A 17941-nucleotide genomic window follows, 5' to 3' on the forward strand; every position below is an offset into this window, starting at 1 on the left:
CGTGACTTTGGTTGGGGTTATGAAGATTGACCCCAGGACCTTCTGACTCAGGGCGAGAGCGTTACCCACCAGGGGCACATGCTCTTTGAAAGTAAGTAGCAGTGATGGTTAAAATCTAAGGTTGCCTGGCCAGGTGGTGGGGGGAGATGAACCTGCCCTCAAAGGTACAGGACTACAACTCCCAGCATGCCAGCTGAGCAGACGTGGCTGCGTGATGATGTACGCGATGACGCATCCACAGCGTCCTTGCGTCCGCGGTGACGCAAACCAGGCCCGGCGGCGGTTGCGAACATTTGAGTCAAGATGCAGGGACTGAGGGCGGCGGCAGCGCTGTGCGGGCGGGTCCGAACTCTGCGGAGGCGGTAAGGCAAAGACAGCGGCGGGGTGGGAGGGGGGCAAATGTCAGGCCGGGGTCGGAAGGGGCTGTTAGCTTCGGAGCGTAGGAGGAGGGATGGCGCAGAAGAGAAGCGGATCAGAGGGGGCGAGAGGTTGGAAGGGATCAGAGGGGGCGAGAGGTTGGAGGAGATCAGAGGGGGCGAGAGGTTAGAGGGGGTGAGAGGTTGGAGGGGATCAGAGGGGGCGAGTGGTTGGAGGGGATCAGAGGGGGCGAGTGGTTGGAGGGGATCAGAGGGAGCGAGAGGTTGGAGGGGATCAGAGGGGGCGAGTGGTTGGAGGAGATCAGAGGGGGCGAGAGGTTGGAGGGGATCAGAGGGGGCGAGAGGTTGGAGGGGATCAGAGGGGGCGAGAGGTTGGAGGGGATCAGAGGGGGCGAGAGGTTGGAGGGGATCAGAGGGGGCGGGTGGTTGGAGGGGATGATAGCGGGCGGGTGGTTGGAGGGGATGAGAGGGGGCGAGAGGTTGGAGGGAATCAGAGGGGGCGAGAGGTTGGAGGGGATGAGAGGGGGCGGGTGGTTGGAGGGGATGAGAGGGGGAGGGTGGTTGGAGGGGATCAGAGAGGGACGAGAGGTTGGAGGGGATCAGAGGGGGGGGCGAGAGTTTGGAGGGGATCAGAGGGAGCGAGAGGTTGGAGGGGATCAGAGGGGGCGAGAGGTTGGAAGGGATCAGAGGGGGCGAGAGGTTGGAAGGGATCAGAGGGGGCGAGAGTTTGGGGGCGATCAGAGGGGGGCGAGAGGTTGGAAGGGATCAGAGGGAGCGAGAGGTTGGAGGGGATCAGAGGGAGCGAGAGGTTGGAGGGGATCAGAGGGGGCGAGAGGTTGGAGGGGATCAGAGGGGGCGAGAGGTTGGAAGGGATCAGAGGGGGCGACAGGTTGGAAGGGATCAGAGGGGGCGAGAGGTTGGGGGCGATCAGAGGGGGGCGTAAGGTTTGAGGCGATCAGATGGGGCAAGTGGTTGGAGGGGATCAGAGGGGGGGCGAGAGGTTGGAGGGGATCAGAGGGGGCGAGAGGTTGGAGGGGATCAGAGGGGGGCGAGAGGTTGGAGGGGATCAGAGGGGGCGAGAGGTTGGAGGGGATCAGAGGGGGCGATTGGTTGGAGGGGATCAGAGGGGGCGATTGGTTGGAGGGGATCAGAGGGGGCGAGAGGTTGGAGGGGATCAGAGGGGGCAAGTGGTTGGAGGGGATCAGAGGGGGCGGGTGGTTGGAGGGGATCAGAGGGGGCGGGTGGTTGGAGGGGATCAGAGGGGGCGAGAGGTTGGAGGGGATCAGAGGGGGCGAGAGGTTGGAGGGGATCAGAGGGGGCGAGAGGTTGGAGGGAATCAGAGGGGGCGAGAGGTTGGAGGGGATGAGAGGGGGCGGGTGGTTGGAGGGGATGAGAGGGGGTGAGTGGTTGGAGGGGATCAGAGGGGGCGAGAGGTTGGAGGGGATCAGAGGGGGCGAGTGGTTGGAGGGGTATACTCTGGAGAGGGGATATACCCTACAGAGCGGCAGTGGGAAAGGTGGAAACCTCAGTCTTAGTGAAAGAGGTTCTAATGCTCCTGTCGAGCCACTGGTGCTGGCGCCATGTTGTCCAATAGATATCACAAACTAGTCCCAGGTGTGATGATGGTGACTTTGTTTTAGCAGAGTGTTCAATTTAGCAGAAAACTCCTTGCGCACCAACACACATCTCCCAACATTCAGTAACCAAGGAAGTCAAACACTCACAACTGTTTTTGTCCAGTGTGTGCAGGAGGGTTTTATGACACAGTATGTGGACAGGCCAACCAGGGGCGATGCCACATTGGATTTGGTACTGGGTAATGAACCCGGCCAGGTGTTCGATTTAGATGTAGGTGAGCACTTTGGCGATAGTGATCACAATTCGGTTAGGTTTACCTTAGCGATGGGCAGGGACAGGTATATACCGCAGGGCAAGAATTATAGCTGGGGGAAAGGAAATTATGACGCGATTAGGCAAGATTTAGGATGTGTAGGATGGGGAAGGAAACTGCAGGGGATGGGCACAAACGAAATGTGGAGCTTATTCAAGGAGCAGCTAATGCGTGTCCTTGATAAGTATGTACCTGTCAGGCAGGGAGGAAGTTGTCGAGCGAGGGAGCCGTGGTTTACTCAAGAAGTTGAAACGCTTGTCAAGAGGAAGAGGGCGGCTTATGTTAGGATGAGACGTGAAGGCCCAGTTAGGGCGCTTGAGAGTTACAAGCTAGCCAGGAAGGATCTAAAGGGAGGGCTAAGAAGAGCAAGGAGAGGACACGAGAAGTCATTGCGGATAGGATCAAAGAAAACCCTAAGGCTTTCTATAGGTATATCAGGAATAAAAGAATGATAAGAGTTAGAACAGGGCCAATCAAGGATAGTAGTGGGAAGTTGTGTGCGGAATCAGAGGAGATAGTGGAAGCGTTAAATGAATATTTTTCGTCAGTATTTACACTAGAGAAAGAAAATGTTGCCGAGGACATTACTGAGATGCAGCCTACTAGGCTAGATGGGATTGAGATTCACAAGGAGGAGGTGTTAGCAATTTTGGAAAGAGTGAAAATAGATAAGTCCCCTGGGCCAGATGGGATTTATCCTAGGATTCTCTGGGAAGCCAGGGAGGAGATTGCAGAGCCGTTGTTGATCTTTATGTCGTCATTGTCGACAGGAGTAGTGCCGGAAGACTGGAGGATAGCAAATGTTGTCCCCTTGTTCAAGAAGGGGAGTAGAGACAGCCCTGGTAATTATAGACCTGTGAGCCTTACTTCGGTTGTGGGTAAAATGTTGGAAAAGGTTATAAGAGATAGGATTTATAATCATCTTGAAAAGAATAAGTTCATTTGCGATAGTCAGCACGGTTTTGTGAAAGGTAGGTCGTGCCTCACAAACCTTATTGAGTTTTTCGAGAAGGTGACCAAACAGGTGGATGAGGGTAAAGCCGTGGATGTGGTGTATATGGATTTCAGTAAGGCGTTTGATAAGGTTCCCCACGGTAGGCTATTGCAGAAAATACGGAAGTATGGGGTTGAAGGTGATTTAGAGCTTTGGATCAGAAATTGGCTAGCTGAAAGAAGACAGAGGGTGGTGGTTGATGGCAATTGTTCATCCTGGAGTTTAGTTACTAGTGGTGTACCACAAGGTTCTGTTTTGGGGCCACTGCTGTTTGTCATTTTTATAAATGACCTGGATGAGGGTGTAGAAGGGTGGGTTAGTAAATTTGCGGATGACACGAAGGTCGGTGGAGTTGTGGATAGTGTCGAAGGGTGTTGTAGGGTACAGAGGGACATAGATAGGCTGCAGAGCTGGGCTGAGAGATGGCAAATGGAGTTTAATGCGGAGAAGTGTGAGGTGATTCACTTTGGAAGGAGTAACAGCAATGCAGAGTACTGGGCTAATGGGAAGATTCTTGGTAGTGTAGATGAGCAGAGAGATCTTGGTGTCCAGGTACATAAATCCCTGAAAGTTGCTACCCAGGTTAATAGGGCTGTTAAGAAGGCATATGGTGTGTTAGCTTTTATTAGTAGGGGGATCGAGTTTCGGAGCCACGAGGTCATGATGCAGCTGTACAAAACTCTGGTGAGGCCGCACCTTGAGTATTGCGTGCAGTTCTGGTCACCGCATTATAGGAAGGATGTGGAAGCTTTGGAAAGGGTGCAGAGGAGATTTACTAGGATGTTGCCTGGTATGGAGGGAAGGTCTTAGGAGGAAAGGCTGAGGGACTTGGGGTTGTTTTCGTTAGAGAGAAGGAGGAGGAGAGGTGACTTAATAGAGACATACAAGATAATCAGAGGGTTAGATAGGGTGGATAGTGAGAGTCTTTTTCCTCGGATGATGATGGCAAACACGAGGGGACATAGCTTTAAGTTGAGGGGTGAAAGATATAGGACAGATGTCAGAGGTAGTTTCTTTACGCAGAGAGTAGTAGGGGCGTGGAACGCCCTGCCTGCAGCAGTAGTAGACTCGCCAACTTTAAGGGCATTTAAGTGGTCATTGGATAGACATATGGATGAAAATGGAATAGTGTGGGTCAGATGGTCGGCGCAACATCGAGGGCCGAAGGGCCTGTACTGCGCTGTAATGTTCTAATTCTAATTCTAACTACTGAAACGCACTCACGCTCATCCAATCATTTCAACAAACAGCCAAAAAAATTCAAGAAAACATGCACACCCTGTGCCAATATGAGTGGGCCCAACAACAAAGTCTGTTAATTTTTTATTCAAAAATCAGAAATGCCATTCATGCAGTGAGTTTGGCTGGTGATAACGGCACTGTGAGAGACCTGTACCCACCAGTACTGTACCCCAGTGTTATGCAGTGACAGACCTGTACCCACCAGTCGTGTACACCAGTGTTACACGGTGACAGACTGGTCCCCACCAGTACAGTACCCCAGTGTTATGCAGTGACAGACCTGTACCCACCAGTACTGTACCCTAGTGTTATACAGTGACAGACCTGTACCCACCAGTAGTGTACACCAGTGTTACACGGTGACAGACTGGTCCCCACCAGTACTGTACCACAGTGTTATACAGTGACAGACCTGTACCCACCAGTAGTGTACACCAGTGTTACACGGTGACAGACCTGTCCCCACCAGTACTGTACCCCAGTGTGATGCAGTGACAGACCTGTCCCCACCAGTACTGTACCCCAGTGTTATACATTGACAGACCTGTCCCCACCAGTACTGTACCCTCAGTGTTATACAGTGACAGACCTGTCCCCACCAGTACTGTACCCTCAGTGTTATACAGTGACAGACCTGTCCCCACCAGTACTGTACCCCAGTGTTATACAGTGACAGACCTGTCCCCACCAGTACTGTACCCCATTGTTATACAACTCAATATACTGTCTGTGATACAGTCCAAGTCTTAAAGGGCAAAATCTACTGCCTCGTGTTCATGCTTTGTTCTGTTTGACTGTTTAAAAGGTGACATATAACAACCATTAGAGATCCTGCAGACAGTGATTGACCCTTCTCTAGAACATAGAAACATAAAAATAGGAGAAGGAGTAGGCCCTTCGGGCCTGCTCCGCCATTCAAAGAAGATCATGGCTGATCATCTAATTCAGTACCCTGTTCCCACTTTCTCCCCAAATCCCTTGATCCCTTTGGCATCAAGAAATACATCTATCTCCTTCTTGAATATATTTAATGACTTGGCCTCCACTGCCTTCTGCGGCAGAGAATTCCACAGGTTCATCACCCTCTGAGTGAAGAAATTTCTCCTCATCTCGGTTCTAAATGGCATACCCCGTATACTGAGACTGTGACCCCTGGTTCTGGATTCCCCAGCCATCAGGAACATCCTCCCTGCTTCTACCCTGTCTCGTTCTGTTAGAATTTTATAGGTTTCTATGAGATCCCCCTTCATTCTTCTAAACTCTAGTGAATATAGGCCTAGTCGACCCAATCTCTCCTCATATGTCAATCCTGCCATCCCAGGAATCAGCCTGGTAAATTTTCTTTGCACTCCCTCTATGGCAAGAACATTCTTCCCCAGATAAGGAGACCAAAACTGCACACATTATTCCAGATGTGGTCTCACCAAGGCTCTGTATAATTGCAGTAAGACATCCTTGCTCCTGTACTCAAACTGTCTTGCAATGCAGGCCAGCATATCATTCGCCTTCCTAACTGCTTGCTGCACCTGAATGCTTGCTTTCAGCGACTGGTGTACAAGGACACCCAGGTCTCGTTGCACCTCCCCCTTTCCCAATCTATCACCATTCAGATAATAATCTGCCTTTCTGTTTTTACAACCAAAGTGGATAACCTCACATTTATCCACGTTATACTGCATCTGCCATGCATTTGCCCACTCACCCAACTTGTCCAAATCACATTGGAGCCTCTTTGCATCCTCCTCACAGCTCACTTTCCTCCCCAACTCTGTGTCGACTGCAAACTTGGAAATGTTGCATATAGTTCCCTCACCCCAGTCATTAATATATATTGTGAATAGCTGGGGCCCAAGCACTGATCCCTGCGGTACCCACTAGTCACTGCCCGGAAAAAGACCCGTTTATTCCGACTCTCAGTTTCCTGTCTGTCAACCAATTCTCAATCCCCAGTCCCTTGTGCTTTAATTTTGCACACTGGTCTCTTATGTGAAACCTTATCAAAAGCCTTCTGAAAATCCAAATACACCACATCCACTGGCTCTCCTTTATCTATTCTACTAGTTGCACCCTCAAAAAACTCCAGTAGATTTGTTAAGCATGATTTCCCTTTTGTAAACCCATGCTGACTTTGCCCAATCCCATTCTGCTATCACATCCTTTATGATAGACTCTAGCATTTTCCCCACTCCTGACGTAATGCTAACTGGTCTGTAATTCCCTGTTTTTTTCTTTCCCTCCTTTTTTAAATAGTGGGGTTACATTTGCCACCCTCCAGTCTGTAGGAATTGTTCCAGAGTGTATAGAATTTTGGAAGATGACCACCAATGCATCCATTATTTCCAGGGCCACTTCCTTTAGTACTCTGGGATGTAGATTATCAGACCCTGGGGATTTGTCAGCCTTTAACCCCATTACTTTCCCTAGCACTATTTTTTTTACTATGACTGCTTTCCTTCAGTTCCTCCCTCTCATTCGACCCTTGGTTCCCTAACATTTCTGGGAGGTTATATGTGTCCTCATTTGTGAAGACAGAGTATGTGTTTAATTGTTCTGCCATTTCTTTGTTCCCCATTATAATTTCCCCTGTTTCTGACTGGAAGGGATCTACATTTGTCTTCACTAATCTTTTTCTCTTCACATATTTATAGAAGCATGGAATCTGATGAACATTGGACTTGCTATGTTGGCTGACAATTACTTATCGCTAAGTTCAATTCTTGTTCACGTCAGCAGTACAGTTCGGGCAAAGTCTGCTCTGATCAAGTCCACCCAATAGCATGATGGATGAATACGCTTCCCAGAATGGAATTCAGCTGCATAGCTGAGTTTCTGACCCAACTGATACCTGCCAGAGCAGGCGTCTTGTGGCAGTAATTGATTCTTGCATCTCCATAATATGGAGCAAGTTCTTTTGATTGCTGACCAGTGTGTGTGAGAACGGTAAAGGTGGACAGAATCTCCAGTGATACCCAGCTGCCACTTATTGCTTGTTTAAGCTTGTGGTTTAAAGGCAGACTGCCTGTAGCATCAGTGGGTCGCATTCTTTCACCTCTGAGTCAGTAGGTCGTGGGTTCGAGTCCCACTCCAGACACTGGAGCACAAACATCTAGGCTGACACTCCAGTGCAGTACTGAGGGAGTGCCGCACAGTTGGAGGGGATCAGAAGTGAGGGAGAGCCACACTGTCAGGGGGGGCGGGGGGGATTGGTAGTAAGGGAGCACTGCTTTGTTGGAGGGAAGTACGAAGGGAGCGCTGCACTGTTGGAGTGTCAGTACTGAGTACTGCATTGTCAGAGGTGCCATAATTCAGATGAGATGTTAAACCAAGATCCCATCAAGCCCTTCAAGCAGATATAAAAGATCCCATGGCAAGATTAGAAGAGCAGGGGAGTTATTCCTGGTGTCCTGGGGCCAATTTGTATCCCTCCACTAACATCAGTAAGACAGATTATCTGGTCATTATCACATTGCTGCTTGATGGAGCTTGCTGTGCGCAAATTGGCTGCTGCGTTTCCTACATTACAGCAGTGACGACACTTCAAAAAGTGCTTCATTGGCTCTCATGTACTTTGGTACGTCCTGAGCTGGTAAAAGACACTGTAGAAATGCAAATCCTTGCCTTTTCAGGAGGTGTACGCGAGTACAGGCCAGATAGAATAGGGGTGTTATTTTACCCTGATCCCTAACTGTGTTGTATCGTGGACTGCTAGTTTGCCAGGCACTGAAGTTAGGGATCTGGGTAAAGCACCACTCCTGTCTGCCATGCTTTAGACCTGGTCCCTAATAAGTGGGTACTGCTAAACCACAGCAACACAGAAGTACACAAACCTCTAACAGCCCTCCGACATCCCACAAATAAATGAGCATGGAATTTCAAATGAAAGAGTTCACACAACCTTTTAAAATTAATTTGTGGAATAAGGGTGCTGCTGACAAAACCAGCATTGATTGCCCCATTCCTGAGTTACCATTGAGAAGCTGTTGGTGGGCCGCCTGGTAACAGTTTGATATGACCCTGTGCCTTGCTAGGCCACTTTAGAGGGCATTAAAAAGTTAATCACGTTGATGTGGGTCTCACATATAGGCCCAGACCGGGTGAGGATGGCCGGTTTCCTTCCCTAAAGGACGTCAGTGATCCAGTTGGGTTTTTATGACAATCCAATAGCTTCATGGTCACTTTTACTGAGATCAGCTTTTTATTTGCTGATTTTTAAAACAGCATTCAAATTCTCAAACTGCCCCATGATGGGATTTGAACTCTCATTCTGAGGATTATTAATCCAGGCCATTGGATTACGAGAATAATGTAACCATTACACGACCGTGCCTGTCAGTAGTTGCGGCCTATAGTTAGTATTTCATAAGCGTAGTCCAGTCTCCATGCTGTAATTTGAGAGGTAGGAAGATGTGCATTTATGTAGCGCCCTCCATAGCCTTAGGATATCCTGAAGTGCTTCATAGATAGTTTTGGAGTGTGGTTGCTGTTGTAATGTTAGTTGGGGGTGGGGGAGTGGGGGTGCTGCTGGAGCACAACGAGATCCCACAGGCGGCAGTGTTGCAATGACCAGATAATCTATTCAGGTTAGGGAGAAATTTGCTGCTGGCAGGAGGATTGGTAGCCAGAGGACACAATTTAAAATAATGGGCAAAAAAGCTATGCAGCTGAGGAGAATTTTTTTTTTTACACAGAGAGTTGTTGTGATCTGGAATGCACTGCCTGAAAGGGTGGTGGAAGCAGATTCAATAATAACTTTCAAAAGAGAATTGGATAAATACTTGAAGGGGAGAAAATTACAGGGCCATGGAGAAAGAGCAGGGGAGTGGGATTAATTGGGCAGCTCTTTCCAAAGAGTTTTGAATGGCCTCTTTCTGGGGTGTATCATTCTATGATTGGGTGTGGACTGCGTGATCTTTGTTCTGTGATTTGTAATCAGAGCCCTTTAACCAAGTGACTCAGTTTTTTAATCTTGGCCATGTATCAGGGCAATTGAGTTTAAGGTTGTAGATAGAAGCCATTTTCATCAAATCATTCCTGGGTTTGTCCTGTGTCATGTTCAGTGTTGAAATTTGCATATCAGCTGCCCTTCAGAACATTAGGGACAGGAGGAGGCCATGAGGCACTTAAGGCCTACCCCACCATTCAGTTAGATAATGGCTGATTTGTACCTCAGCTTCATTCTTCTGCCTTTACTCCATAACCCTTAATCCCCTTATCCAACAAAAATCTATCAATCTCAGTCTTGTAAGACCCGCAGCCTCAACAGCTTTTTTTGGGGGAGAGAGTTCCAGATTTCCACTCCCCTTTGTGTGAAGAAGTGTTTCCTGACATCACCCCTGAACGGCCTGGCTCTAATTTGAAGGTTCTGTCCCCTTGTTCTGGACTTCCCCGACCAGAGAAAATAGTTTCTTTCTGTCTACCTCATCAAATCCTTTTAACACTCCTTTCCACTAAGCAAACCACAGCTAAATTACTTTCTGAATTATTCTTATTTATGAAATGATTGTTCCTTAAAACTGAAAATGTGATTTTTATTTTGCAATGGAGTTGAGTTGAAATGCATTCTGAAATGAGTAGCAAATTCTTCATTAAACACATCAAAGTTTCCGTTTTTGAAACAAAACATGCCCCTGAAACATGTTAGTTGCCTGGTGAAAATTTTGCTAAAGTCCCGTTCCCCCACCCCCTCACCGTTGATGACAATACAGGTCAGAGTTCATTGCTGTTAATTTCTGTTACTTGCATAACACTTCAGGGTAAAGGCTTGCTACCCGACCCGAACCCGACGGGACCTGATGACGTGTCGGGTTCGGGTCAGGCCGGACACACATGGTAAGTGCTCTGCCGGTACGTATTGAAATTTAAAACCTACCTGAGCTGGGAGTCCGGGACGTCACTATGACACCATCAAGCATGTGCTGCAGCTTCGTGGAGTTTCCCAGTTAGAAGTTAAGTAAAGGGATGGTCAGGCCGAGTCGGGGTCAGGTCAGGCTCGGGGAAAAATCGGACTCGGGCTGGGTCGGACTCGGGTCCACTGTGGCTTGGTCGGGTTCGGGTCAGGTTCTTTTTCCCGACCTGAGCAGGCCTTGACTTCAGGGACCCACCCTGTTCTGACTCAAGTTTTCTGTCTCGCCCTTAAAGTAAGTTCAGTACCACTCGTTCAAATTTTTTTTTAAATTCATTCATGGGATGTGGGCTTCGCAGGCCAGGCCAGCATTTATTGCCCATCCCTAATTGCCCTTGAACTGAGTGGCTTGCTAGGCCATTTCAAGTGCATGTAAGAGTCAACCACATTGCTGTGGATCTGGAGTCACATGTAGGCCAGACCAGGTAAGGAAAGCAGATTTCCTTCCCTAAAGGACATTAGTGAACCAGATGGGTTTTTACAACAATCGACAATGGTTTCATGGCCATCATTAGACCAGCTTTAAATTCCAGATTTTAATTGAATTCAAATTCCACCTTCTGCTGTAGTGGGATTTGAACCCTTGTCCCCAGAGCAATACCTGGGTCTCTGGGTTACTAGTCCAGTGACAATACCACTATGCCACCACCTCCCTGGGATCGGGGAGGGGGACAATCCTGCCCATTCCCCTCAGCTAATCTGAGTCTTCAAGAAACATAAAAGATGGTATTTTAATCTGACTCAACTCATGTCTTCAAGTCAAATGGTGTGTGGAACGTTATGGTTTCAAAGAGAATGGCAGCATGTTTCCTGTCATCGCCCCTTAACGGCCTGGTTCTAATTTGAAGGTTCTGTCCCCTTGTTCTGGACTCCTCCCACCAAAGGAAATAGTTTATCTCTGTCTACCCTATCAACTCCTTTTAACATTTTTATGAACCTCAATTAGATCTCCCCTTAATCAATCCCATGTACTTAAGGGAAATATAAACTACACAACCAGTCCTCATAATTTAACCCTTTTAGCCCCAGTATCATTTTGGTGAGTCTGCGCTGCCACCTCTCCAAGGTTAATATATCCTTCCTGAGGTGCGATGCCCAAAACGAAACACAATGCTGACCAAGAGGTCTGACCAAGGCTCTGTACTGCTGAAGCATCACTTCCACGCCTTTGTATTCCAGCTTACTTGAGATAAAGACCTGGATTCCATTAGTCTTTATAATTGCTTTTCAGGGTAGCAGGGAATATTTTAATCAATGCCTGCAATGATTTGTTCTATGAAGCTAGTGAACACCAAGGCTGATACTGTCTTTTTTTTATTCATTCATGGGATGTGGGCGTCGCTGGCTAGGCCAGCATTTATTGCCTATCCCTAATTGCCCTCGAGAAGATGGTGGTGAGCTGCCTTCTTGAACCGCTGCAGTCCTTGTGAGGTAATTACACCCACAGTGCTGTTAGGAAGGGAGTTCCAGGACTTTGACCCAGTGACAGTGAAGGAATGGCGATATAGTTCCAAGTCAGAATGGTGTGTGATTTGGAGGGGAACTTGCAGATGGTGGTGTTCCCATGCATTTGCTGCCCTTGTCCTTCTAGTTGGTAGAGGTTGTTGGTTTGGAAGGTGCTGTTTAAGGAGCCTTGGTGCGTTGCTGCAGTGCATCTTGTAGATGGTACACACTGCTGCCACTGTGCGTTGGTGGTGGAGGGCGTGAATGTTTGTGCATGGGGTGTGAATCAGGCAGGCTGCTTTGTCCTGGATGGAGTCGAGCTTCTTGAGTGTTGTTGGAGCTGCACCCATCCAGGCAAGTGGAGAGTATTCCATCACACTCTTGACTTGTGCCTTGTAGATGGGAGTCAGGAGGTGAGTTACTCGCTGCAGGATTCCTAACCTCTGGTCTGCTCTTGTAATCACAGTACTATTCACTCCCTCCACCACCGACGTACAGTGGCAGCAGTATGCACGATCTACAAGATGCACTGCAGCAACGCACCAAGGCTCCTTAAACAGCACCTTCCAAACCAACAACCTCTACCAACTAGAAGGACAAGGGCAGCAAATGCATGGGAACACCACCATCTGCAAGTTCCCCTCCAAATCACACACCATTCTGACTTGGAACTATATCGCCGTTCCTTCACTGTCGCTGGGTCAAAATCCTGGAACTCCCTTCCTAACAGCACTGTGGGTGTAATTACCTCACAAGGACTGCAGCGGTTCAAGAAGGCAGCTCACCACCATCTTCTCGAGGGCAATTAGGGATAGGCAATAAATGCTGGCCTAGCCAGCGACGCCCACATCCCATGAATGAATGAAAAAAAGACGGTATCAGCCTTGGTGTTCACTAGCTTCACAGAACAAATCATTGCAGGCCTTGATTAAAATATTCCCTGCTACCCTGAAAAGCAATTATAAAGACTAATGGAATCCAGGTCTTTATCTCAAGTGAGCTGGAATACAAAGGCGTGGAAGTGATGCTTCAGCAGTACAGAGCCTTGGTCAGACCTCTTGGTCAGCATTGTGTTCCATTCATGCACCGCACCTCAGAAAGGATATATTAACCTTGGAGGGGGGGCAGCGCAGACTCACCAGAATGATACTGGGTCAATGGTAACCCCTGGAATGTTGTTAGTGGGGGATTCAGTGATGGTAATGCCATTGAGTGTCAAGGGGAGATGGTTAGATTCTCTCTTGTTGGAGATGGTCATTGTCTGGCACTTGTGTGGCGCAAATGTTACTTGCCACTTATCAGCCCAAGCCTGGATATTATCCAGGTCTTGCTGCATTTCTACATGGACTGCTTCAGTTTCTGAGGAGTTGCGAATGGTGCTGAATTTTTAAAAAATTCTTTCATGGGATGTGGGCATCACAGGCCGGGCCAACATTTATTGCCCATCCCTAATTGCCCTTGAACTGAGTGGCTTGCTGGGCCATTTTGAGGGCATGTAAGGGTCAACCACATTGCTGTGGATCTGGAGTCACATGTAGGCCAGACCAGGTAAGGACAGCAGATTTCCTTCCCTAAAGGATATTAGTGAACCAGATGGGTTTTTACAACAATCGACAATGGTTTCATGGCCATCATTAGACCAGCTTTAAATTCCAGATTTATTAATTGAATTCAAATTCCACCCTCTGCTGTGGTGGGATTTGAACCCATGTTCCCAGAGCAATACCTGGGTCTCTGGGTTACTAGTCCAGTAACAATACCAGTACGCCACCGCCTCCCCAATATTGTGCAATCATCAGCGAACATCCCCACTTCTGACCTTATGATTGAAGGAAGGTCATTGATGAAGCAGCTGAAGATGGTTAGGCCTAGGACACTACCCTGAGGAACTCCTGCAGTGATGTCCTGGAGCAGAGATGATTGACCTCTTACAACCACGACCATCTTTCTTTGCGCTAGGTATGACTCCAGCCAGCGGAGAGTTTTCCCCCTGATTCCCATTGACCTCAGTTTTGCTATGGCTCCTTGATGCCATACTCTGTCAAATGCTGCCTTGATGTCAAGGGCAGTCACTCTCACCTCACCTCTTGAGTTCAGCTCTTTTGTCCATGTTTGAACCAAGGCTGTAATGAGGTCAGGAGCTGAGTGGCCTTGGCGGAACCCAAACTGAGTGTCACTGAGCAGGTTATTGCTAAGCAAGTGCCGCTTGATAGCACTGTCGATGACACCTTCCATCACTTTACTGCTGATTGAGAGTAGACTGATGGGGCGGTAATTAGCCATGCTGGACTTGTCCTGCTCTTTGTGTACAGGATATACCTGGGCAATTATCCACCTTGCCAGGTAGATGCCAGTGTTGCAGCTGTACTGGAATAGCTTGGCTAGGGGCGCGGCAAGTTCTGGAGCATTGGACTTCAGTACTATTGCTGGAATATTGTCAGGTTCCATAGCGTTTGCAGTATCCAGTGCCTTCAGTCGTTTCTTGATATCACGCAGGGTGAATCGAATTGGCTGAAATCTGGCATCTGTGATGCTGGGGACTTCAGGAGGAGGCCGAGATGGATCATCAACTTCTGGCTGAATATTGTTGCAAATGCTTCAGCCTTATCTAACCAGCTTTCCTTCTATTATAATAGCGGTATTAACCAGTTGTTTTAAATGAGTTAACATCCCAGCTAGCAAGGTACACAGGGGCATATCACACTTGTGCATCAAGCATTTAGCTGGTAATATTGCCAGCAGTTATTTTCATGCTCTGCAGTTGCTGTTAACTCAGTAAAGTGTAATGACACCCTTTTGAACCGTGCTAAAACACCAAGCAATGCGATGGTACAATTTTTTTGAGAGCGTTACAAAGTCTAAAGTTGGGGAATCGCCAGTGTTGACGACCCCAGGATCTCCAGGCAGCATGGCTCGATGCTTGCTTTAAATATTCTGTCTGTGTCTTTCAGCACCTGGCACTCCATGGTTTGCTGCCTTGTGATGCACGATGCACATCCCTATGCCACTCAGGCCACACAGGTAAGGGGGTACCTGTCAGTATTTTGAGGAGAGATGTCTCTTTTGTCCTAATGCACATGTAGTGGGCAAGAACACATGTCTAAATTATATGAGGCTTTTAAACAAAAAAAAAATGTACTTCTCTGTTAATTATGTTTTTACACAAATATTGACATAACGCATTGAGAAAAGGATGGGGAGAGACTGTCCGTCAACAACAACTTACATTTATATAGCACCTTTAACATAGTGAAATGTCTCCAGGCGCTTCACAAGAGTGTACTCAAACAAAATTTGTCACCGAGCCACATAAGGCAATATTAGGAGAGGTGACCAAAAGAAGTTGTTTTTAAGGAGTGTCTTGAAGGAGCAGAAAGAGGCAGAGAGGTTTAGGGAGGGAATTCCAGAGCTTAGGACCCAGACCACTGAAAACACAGCTGCCAATGGTGGAGCGATGGAAATCGGGGAGGTTAGAGAGAGAGAGGAAGGGTTGTAGGGATTGGCGGAGGTTACAGAGATTGAGCAGTTTCTGTCCAGGTAATTGCTCCTCGGAAGTTTTAAAGGTGCTGTATAAATGTAAGCTGTTGCTGTATCTCTAGACAGGGGAAAATTTTGGCCTTTTAAAATGGACATTTTAAATACACACACTGCATGGCTGATTGTGAATGATTCTGAGTGCAGGATGTCTCGTGGTTAATGGGTCAGCTTGAACTTGCTGCCTCTGTGTTTTCTTGGCAGTGTGTCTTGTTTCTGCTACCAGTTGTGCAAGTTTTTGGGTGAGAGGTCATTGCTGCACTTGGCATCGTGTGGGATGGGATCATGCTGCTGGAATGTAGGGGAGAGGTTACAACAACTGCAATCCTGGGGAGTGGGGGGGGAGGGGAGAGAGAGGGTGGAGAGAGAGGAGGGAAGTGGGATGGGGAGAGGGAGCTGGGAGGGAGGATGGGATGAAAGAGACGGAGGGATGGGGACAGGAGCAAGGGGGGAGGAAAGGAAGAGGGTGGGATGCAATAAAGCTGTTGCACCTTTCAGGAAGTAAGAGACAGAAAGCATACGGGATGAGTCAGGGCATTCTGACCATCTAGGCATACAGAAATAGGTAGAGACAAACCTAATGATGGGTTACAATACGAGGGCAGATTCTAAAATAAGCATTATGTTGTTGCCTGCTCCATTTAAATCGATTCCACATTCTCCTGTCAATCATCCAACTGTTGTTTAAATGTTTCCAGGGTTTCCACCTCCACTATCTGACCGGAGAGTTTATTCCAAATGTTCGTCAGTCTTTATGTGAAGAATAGCTTCTCACTCCTGAATTTACCGTTTCTTAGTTTCGACCCGCGTGTCCTTGTTCCACAATCACAACTTGACTTGCAGTCGTGTTCTGGATTCACTATTTCCATACCAGCTGTCTGCCATGTCTCAGTGGGTAGCACTTTCGCCTCTGAGTTGTAAGGTCCTGGGTTCCACTCCAGAGATTTGTCCAGGCTGACCCTTCCAGCTCAGCACTGAGACGTTAAAATGAGGCTCCCTCTGCATTGGACGTAAAAGATCCCGTGGCCACTATTTCGAAGAAGAGCAAGGGAATTCTTCCCAGTGTCCGACCAAATTTATCCCTCAACCAACATCATTAAAACAGATTGTCTGCTCATTGCTGTGTGTGGGATCTTGCTGTATGCAAATTGGCTGCTGCGTTTCTGACATTACAACAAAGACTATACTTCAAAAGTACTTTGTTGGCTGTGAAGAACTTTGGAACGTCCTGAGATCGTGAAAGGTGCTAGAGAAATGCAAGTTCTTTCAAGTCTTTTATTTATTGTCCTTAATACCTGGAATTAGCAAATTAGTGCCAACCTGTTTGGCGTGGGCTGGATGAAGAAAGGAGTGGAACAAGTTTTCCACCTGTGCCCATCCCATTGGCTCAGAACCGTCCTATCACTTCCAACTGTGTGTTCGATACCACACTTGCTTGTGAATTTTTAAAGTTCAAAAATTATTTTATTATTTTAATATTAATAAGTCAGGTCCCTTCTCAAAGGGCTAAAGATAAGGTTTGGGGGACTCTTAATAGACCTGTGCTGATACCTTGTTTTCCTGCTTGTTAGGCTGGTCAGGTCTCTGTATCATCCTCTGTCTGAACTCTTTCCTGCAGTGCCCCTGTGCATGGTGTTAGCAAGATCTCACAGCTATAATTAGTGATGTCAACGTAAACGCAGTGAAGTGGAACAGTGGGCGTGTGAGCTTCTCACACTGTGTCCACTTCAACTGGTCCTTTTAAAAAAAAAAAGCACCCAACAGTACAATTACACATTCTGTCCTCCCATACTTGGGTTTTGTCTCGAAGAACACTTTGAGGTATCGTCATTTTTTTATTCCAGTGTTGTCCCGGCTGCCCTCCCACCTTCCACTCTCCATAAAATTGAGCTCATCCAAAACTCCTCTGCCCATTTTCTAACCAGCAGCAAGTCCCATTCACGCATTACTTCCTGTGTTTGCTGACCAATATTGGCTCCTGATCCAGCAACACCTTGATTTTTAAGTTTCCATCCTTGTGTTCAAATCACTGCATGGCCTCACCAACCCCCCCTTCCTAACTCTGTAACCGCCTCCAGCCCTACCACCCTCCGAGATCTCTGCATTCCTCTAATTCTGGCCTCTTGAGCATCCCCAGTTTTAATCGCTCCACCATTAGCAGCCGTGCCTTCAGCTGCCTGGGCTCTAAGCCCTGGAATTCCCTCCCTAAAACTCTTTGCTTCTCTCTCCTCCTTTAAGACACTCCTGTAAACCTCCACCTTGACCAAGCTTTTGGTCACATTTCATAATATCTCCTTATGTGGATCGGTATCAAGTTTTGCTTAATAACGCTCCTGTGAAGCACTTTGGGACGTTTTACTAAGTTAAAGGCGCTATATAACTGCAAGTTGATATGATTCAAGAATTTGGTAGGGTAGAGAGAGAGAGAGAATCTATTTCCTCTGGTGGAGGTAAGTCCAGAACAAGGGGGCATAATAAAATTAGAGCTAAGTGGTTCAGGGGTGATGTCAGGAAGATGTTTCTACTTGTAGGAAGAGACCAAAACTAAATATAACATA

At 47.6% G+C, this 17941-nt stretch overlaps 1 protein-coding gene across 2 annotated transcripts in view; it reads left to right on the forward strand.

Annotated features, from left to right (window-relative positions):
• The first annotated feature begins 260 nt into the window (after window positions 1-260).
• acadvl (acyl-CoA dehydrogenase very long chain) overlaps window positions 261-17941 on the forward strand; it is a 62541-nt gene continuing 44860 nt past the window's right edge. For both annotated transcript variants that reach the window (XM_068023637.1, XM_068023638.1), the window contains exons 1-2: window positions 261-362; window positions 14801-14870. In XM_068023637.1, the coding sequence (XP_067879738.1) occupies window positions 304-362; window positions 14801-14870 (129 nt within the window). In that variant the 5' untranslated portion in view covers window positions 261-303. The remainder of the gene's footprint in view (window positions 363-14800; window positions 14871-17941) is intronic.

The sequence above is a fragment of the Heterodontus francisci genome, chromosome 48, assembly GCF_036365525.1.
Source record: "Heterodontus francisci isolate sHetFra1 chromosome 48, sHetFra1.hap1, whole genome shotgun sequence".
Classification (NCBI taxonomy): Eukaryota; Metazoa; Chordata; class Chondrichthyes; order Heterodontiformes; family Heterodontidae; genus Heterodontus; species Heterodontus francisci.